The sequence below is a fragment of the Oratosquilla oratoria genome, chromosome 33 (genome assembly GCF_046742065.1).
Source record: "Oratosquilla oratoria isolate Oo_2021 chromosome 33, ASM4674206v1, whole genome shotgun sequence".
NCBI lineage: Eukaryota > Metazoa > Arthropoda > Malacostraca > Stomatopoda > Squillidae > Oratosquilla > Oratosquilla oratoria.
Genome location: NC_134809.1, coordinates 44,229,483 through 44,236,982, shown reverse-complemented (window position 1 = coordinate 44,236,982; position 7,500 = coordinate 44,229,483). Strand labels below are relative to the sequence as shown.

Here is a 7,500-nt window from a genome sequence, read left to right as displayed (position 1 = left end):
TGAAGATCCCAACGACCCTGAAGGCCAGGGGGTGAGTGTTGATTCTTTCTTCTGTATTTAACCTCAGGGCACTGCTGGCTAGGTTTTAGTATAGTGCATGGTTGCCAACATAATTTTTTTTTTTTTTCTCCCTCTTCAACAAGAATGATTACTGTAGGGTTAGTTGTGGCAGTCTCCATATTTTTATATATCGTAAGAACTGGTGTTATGCAATACTGGTTGTTGTAGCAGGATCAGACCTGAGTATAGTTATTGTAAGAGCACTGTGGACAGCTTTGTGCAATAGTTATGACAAGTTTAGTTTTTTTTTTTTTAGTTTTTTTTCCCCCCCCTCGATAGTCACCTGTAAGTCGAGCTAGGTTGTATATCTCGGTTAATAATGTAGAATTTCATATGGTAGCTTGTAGAGCTCATTAACACTCGTCATAGAAGTACAAGTCAAAAAAGAATAATTTGGGTTGTGTGACTGCACCCAGCTGCCATATTATTTAGTTTATCTCATTGGCAACAAAATATACAGTAGTATGACTAAATCTTTTGGGTTGGCAATATTTAGGGAATGCTCAGACCTGCCAATTCAATAATGATAGTTACTGAGTTAGCTGAGACATCAATTAGTAATGTAGAATTGGCACCAGAACCCGTCAGTATCAGGTGTTTGTGTTGCCATATTATTTCCTACACATTTGCTCTGTATAGAGAGCCCGCTCATACAGTAAAAAATCATTATATTGGTCAAACTGCTTATGGTCGAGGTACTTTGAAACATATGTTGAAATATTGGTGTTATAATGCTAGGGTTGTATGTGCAAAGAGTCTGGTCTGCACCAGTTACTGGTGAAGTAGGTATGTTGGTTTATCACATTTCCTGCTGCTTCTCTACTCCCCCCGTGTACAGAGACTGGTGCAAGTTTTGAGAATGAATCAGATTCCTTTCCTTACCATAAACTTCGAACCTAACCTTTCGTTGGTTTGAATTCTTAAGGCACAAAATGTATTCATACCATTGTATATTGGTATTGTTCAGTTTGTGCTGTGTGTGTGTGTGTTAATGTCTTGTGTCTATGATGTGCACCCCATCTGTCTCTGTCTCTTGTTCAGTCTCCATCCTTCTCCTTTCTTCTCCCTTCCCCCTCCCTTTCTCCCACAATTTCCTTCTCTTTCTCTCCCTGTCTTCCTCTACTCTACCTATCTCCCTCTCTAGTCACTCTCATTGGCTCGCTTCTCACCTCTTCCTCCCTTCTCTCTTCTCTTCATGTCTCATCTCTTCCCCCACTCACTCTTTACTGTCTCCTCTCCTTTCTTTACTCTAACTCCTTCACTCTTTCCTTTCTTTGATCTTACTCTCTCCTCTCCCATCTCTCTCCCTCTTTCTTCCCGTATTCACTCTTTTCACATGCCCTTTATCTTCCCCTCATTCTCTCCTCTCTTCTCTCCTTTGTACTTTCCTCTCTCTCTTCTCTCTCCTCTCCTCTTCTCTTCTATCCTCTCTCCCTCCCCAATTCTCTATCTCTCTCTCTCTCTCTCTCTCTCTCTCTCTCTCTCTCTTGCTCTCTTTCTCTCTTCCCCCACTCACTCTCCCCTCCCTCCCCTCTCTGTCACACTCTTTCCCTTCCTCCCCTCTCCCCATCACTATCTCCCAATCATTCTCTCTCTCGCTCCCTCTCCCTCACCCTCAACATATTTTATCACAAATTCCAGAAAGTCTTTGATAAGGTATATGAGGCTAATTTCAAAAATTCAAGCCATGGTTATTAGAAAAGCAGTGTTAAATTGGATTGAAACCTGGTTGAAAGATAGAAGACAGCATGTAGTCATTAACCCCTTGAGTACCGGATGTGTGTTTTGTGACACCTGCGTGTCACGGCTGAGTGCACCCGCCAGGAACCGAGCGTGCTCCCCGTGACACACACGTGTCACAGTTATAAGCTGTGTGTATTGAGGGCTCTCAAGCCCTCGGTTTCTGGGTTATTTCTACCCGCGTGGTGGCAAGTGTCTGTGTTTACAAACATAAGGCTCCAGCCATTCGTGGGACGTTTGTTTACGTAAGGTTGACGGGTCGGTAACGAAGAGGTTAATGGGGCATCATCTAGCTTGTCACCTGTTACCAGTCAGTACCCCAAAGATCTGTATTAGGTTCACTCCTCTTCATCATCTATATCATTGATAATGTTGTAATTGTGAGCTGCATAGCTAAATGTGTGGATGGCACAAAATTGGAAGCAAATGTTTCAGCACATGAAAGTGGCAGATGCCATTTAATCTGGATAAGTACAAGATCATGCATATTGGGTATGCAAACCAGAGGGCAGACTATCCTCTTAGAAAAGAAAGCACAAAAGCTTTTAGGTTACATCAAAAGAGTTTCATTACATGAACCAAGAAATAGTCTTGACGCTTTACAATTCTGGCTGCTGAACTTGAGGATGGACATGCAGAAGCTAATGTGTTCAGGCACGAGCAATGAAACTTGTTCCCGCCATTAGACACATGGGCCAGCAGAGGTGTCTCAAGGCTTTGGGACTTTTCTCTAGAAACCAGGAGATTGTGAGGAAAGTAATAGAGGTTTTCAAAATACTCAAGAATTTGATAACATTGATTATTGACATCTCTTCAGCTTGAATGTTAATGGAACTCTCAATCATGGGTGGATGCTCAATCCCCCTCATTGCTCTTGTGACAAGGTTGTTGACTTTTTTACCTATAAAATCCACAACACTTGGAACAGACTATCCTAGGTAGTGGTAAACAATTCCTCTGTTGAGCAGTTCAAAAGTTGATTAGACAGGGTGCCACAAACATTACTGCAAGTACTAGTGTGAATCCCCAGTAACTTTTAACAGTACCTCCGCAGTATGGATTGTAAAACCTTTTTAGCTACTGAGATTCCTTGTAACACACACACTATCTCGTGTGTCTGACTGTGTAGTTGACAAATGCAAAGATGAACCTAAGGTGTGCTATCGATTTGTATATGGGAGACAACACAGATGAGGAATGTCCAAGCAAAAAGTAGAATATATGTAAACAAAAAAATCAGTATAAATTAATAAGAATTTCCAATTGGTATTCCCTAAGGAAGAGGACTTTCAGTGACATGTGGGGATGTATTAAAAGAGTGTAAAGTGGAAGAGGGAGATGCGGGTAAGCTACCAAAACAATTTAGAAGTGAGAAATGTCTATATGCCAGATGGGATCTTAAATAAGACACGAAAAGAATGCACAAAACAGTTGGTGGATAAGGGACACCATCTGACCCTATGTACTATGGAAGAGAGAAAGGTGCCACAAGACTGGAAAATGGCATATGAGGTACCAATCAATAATAGAGGAAGTAGACTAGTATCTGTAGCTAATATAATGGCCAAAATGTGTAAAAAGCAAGTGAATGAAATATTTGTTGGAGGGAATCATGGTAGTAAATCAGATTTTGAAAATGAAGATCTTTGTGATGTTTTTGAGTGGTTTATGTGCTAGAACAGCAACAACATAACTATTAAGTACACTCAAATATTCATAGAAAACTAGAACTGGTTAAGAGAAAGCTTCATTAATGAAACGAAGAGTGGAAGATTCATTGCCAAAAATATATAAATTTGGAAGTAGGACAAAACAGATCATCAAGGAGTTAAAGGGAGATTTTACAAACACAAAAGCAAATGTGGGAAAGTATCTGGGGATCTTAAAGATTATCTGTTGCTGGAAAAACGTAAGCAGATTGATGAGAAAAACATGGATATTTTCCATGAACATAGGAATGACAATTTTTATGTTCATGAGGATATAGTGGAGGGAAAATGGAAAGTGATCCTCCACAGACAGTATGCAGTAGTGGTACATCCTGTAAAAAGAAAATTATAAGAAAAGTAGAGAAAATATAAATTGCAATAGCAAGAAATAATTTGGGTAGCCACCTTAGATTAATTTTAGGCAAATGGAGATAATGGTTTCTATGAGTATAGCTCCAACTCCATATAATACAACAGGTAAATACACATGAAACAATAGTGTGTGCAAAAACCATACAAGAATTTAAGAAGAAACTAGATGCTGAGAGATACAAAGACGGGTCACTACAAGCATACCCCCCCTTCCCATATAATACTAGGTACACACACACACACACACACACACCAAAGAAACTAAAGAAAGACAGCTACAGAAGAGATCTGAAAAAGAACAGTTTCTCACACAGAGTGATTGACGTCTGGAACAAATTGAACAGTGAAACAGTTAATGCCAGAACTATACACGAATTCAAATGCAAAAGATAAAAAAAGTCCATTACCACCAAATGCTGTGGGATAAGGTTTATATAATCATTGGATAAAAAATAGAGAGGAGAAATAGGGTGGAAGAGTCTGTTTTTGACTAAGGCTTGAATGTGACAAAGATAACAGAAGGAAATAATAATGTGGAATTGATAAAAGTTGAAAACAGTGACATGAAAAGTAGAAAATTTGTAATATATGTGCCCCCAAAAACATATTCTTGGAAAGTGACCATTCCAAAATGTTGGAAGACACAAGCCATACATTAAATGAAATGCTGAAAGAAGGGGGAACTTAGTATGTATGGGTGACTTTAACTAAAGAAATATGTTGGGAGATGACAGTGAAAGGTGGAGAGGACCTCTGGAGAAATATACAACTGGACATGACCATTGAATACACAATGACTCAATGGGTAAAAGAAAATACCAGATGTAGAAATAATGCAGAACTATTGAAACTCGACTTAATATTTACATCAGAGCCTGAAATTGTGGATGAAGTGGAATACAAGACACCAATTGGGAAGTGACCACATACTAATCGAATTTGAACTAAAAGAGGAAATTTATTTGTGAAGAAATGAGAAATGCAGAAAAGGAAGACTAATGTATAACAGAAGAAATGCAGAAAAGGAAGATTAATGTACAACAAAATGAATTTTGAGAAACTGAAAATTCTTTCAAAAAGTGAACTGGGAGAACCTTAATGAAGAAACAAAGGTGGAAGAGAAATGGACAATATTAAAAGAAGTCTATAGTGAAGGAATAGATAGATATGTACAAAAACAGGAAAAGGTGTACATTAAATGCTGGTACAACAAAATATGTAGCGAGGCAAAAGATAGAGACAAAGCTTGGAAAAAATGGAAAAAAAAAGACTGGGCAAGTGGCAGATATATATCAAACTAAAAAATATGTAAAAATATGCAGGGAAGAAAAACTATGAAAAAGATAGGATAGACAAATGTAAGGATCAACCTAAATTATTCTACAGATATGTAAATGGTAAATTAAGAAATAAACAGGAAATAGTGAAACTGCATCAAGGGAATGTGGAATATATAGAAGATGTAGAAATGGCTGAAATTATGAACAAACATTTTAAATCTGTATTCACAAATGAAAATACACAATTGGGATGAAGGAAAGGAGACCCACCCCTCATGAAAGAAATAATTGTTACACAGAAATAAGGGACCAAAACCTTGATGTCTGAAAATCACACAGCCAGGACAAAATTGCAAATTGGATACTAAAAGAATGTATAGAGGAACTAATGGACAAAATATATAAGATAATAGATTGCTCACTCAAAGAAGGAAAGGTACCACAAGATTGGAAAAATGCAAATATTGTGCCAATATATAAAGGGGAGATGAAGAAGACCCAACAAACTATAGACAGGTCTCTTATAAGCACAGTAGCTAAAATATGTTAAAAAGTTATCAAAAATAGATGGACTAAACACATGGAAGAAAACAATATACTGAATCCAAAACAATTTGGCTTTAGACAAGCAAGATCATGTGCCACAAACTTAATTTGTTTTTATTCAAGGTAAATAGATACAGTGCAAGAAAGGGACAGATGGGATTGTGTTTTCCTGGATGTACAAAAGGTGTTTGATAAAGTACCACACAAAAAGCTATTAAGAAAACTGAAAACAACAAGTGTACAAGGAAAGTTATTGAAATGGATAGAAGATTTCTTGAAGGGAGAAAAATGAGGGTGGTACTTCGAGATAAAACTCGACCTGGGAAAAAATAAGTGGAGTTCCACAAGGCTCAGTACTAGCTCGGATAATGTTTGCTATAAATATACATATAAATGACATGGATGAAGGTGTATAATGTTATATAAACTTCTTTGCAGATGACTCAAAACTACTAAAGTATAGAAAAATACTGTGAACCACTACAGAGAGACCTGAACAAAGTCTAGGGATGGAGCCAAAAGTGGGAAGTGAACTTCAACATCAAGAAATATAGTATAGAGGTTGGGGGGGGGGAATCATGACAATATTGAATTGGTACAAAGGAAGTAAAAGAAAGTTAATTCCAAAAAGGACCTAGAAGTAATTATTAACAAATACATGTCATCACCAGACAAGCATATAAACAAAATAGTCGGAGACCATCAATAAAGGTGGCTTTTAATTACTTGGATGAAGTAATGGTTAAAAAAAAAAAAAAAAAAAAAAAAAGTTAGTCACATTGATAAGACCAAAATTGGAGTACGCTGTAACATTATGGGACACCCAGTACAAAAAAGAATATAAATTAGAAACCAAAGAGCAACAACAAAGATAGCCCCAACACTTTCAAAGTTGACATACAAAGATTGTCTAAACTGGAACTACCAACCCAGGAACAAAGAAGAGAAAGGAGATCTATTGGCCATTTACAGAATCATGAAAGGCATGGAAGTCCTTGACAGAGAAGACTTGTTAAAGTGGGATAGGAAAATAACAATGGGACATGAAAAGAAACTCAAAAAGGATAGTTATAGAAGAGATCTGAAAAAAAGAATATATATATATATATATATATATATATATATATATATATATATATATAGTTTTCCACACAGTGTGGTGGATGTCTGGAATAAATTGGATGAAACAATAATGTGTGCAAAAATAAAAAAAAATTAAGAACAAACTAGATGTTGAGAGCTACAAAGACAGGTCACTACAAGCATAGGTCCCCTTCACATGTAATACAACTAGGTAAATACACGCACAACTTCCTGTCAAAATTAGAATGTACTGAAGGACTTAAAGGTATACTCTTGAAATGGTTAAAGGATTTCCTGAAAGACTTGTTCATGAGGACAGGGAATGATTAGATGTCAAGATAGAGCAGTGACTAATGGAGTTCCATGGTGGTCTGTCCTGGCTGGCACTTCTGATGTTCTTGGTATATTTAGATACCATGAGTATAAGCTACACTAACATTGAAAATGATGTGAAGATTAAAATCATAATAAAAAAATAAAGCTGTAGGTTTCCAATCACTGAAAATAAATACATTATTTTTATTAAGATATTGTGAGGAAATTTTATATATTTGGTCCTGGGAAAACATACAAGGAAATGTTAGATAAATCATGATGGTCCACACCTATTATGATTGTTGCCTTGATCCTGCCTGTTTTAGCACCAGGATTTTTACTTTTTTAATATTAATGACATAATGTACAAAAAATGGTTTCACAAATCTATTGGC

General features: G+C 36.8%; 1 protein-coding gene across 8 annotated transcripts in view; it reads left to right on the top strand.

The window, feature by feature from the left end:
- Positions 1-7,500, top strand: part of LOC143017871 (uncharacterized) — an 86,761-nt gene that overhangs the window by 31,108 nt on the left and 48,153 nt on the right. For all 8 annotated transcript variants that reach the window (XM_076172872.1, XM_076172873.1, XM_076172877.1 and 5 more), the window contains one exon: positions 1-31. This exon is cut by the window's left edge and continues 56 nt beyond it. In XM_076172872.1, coding sequence (XP_076028987.1) covers positions 1-31 — 31 coding nt within the window. The remainder of the gene's footprint in view (positions 32-7,500) is intronic.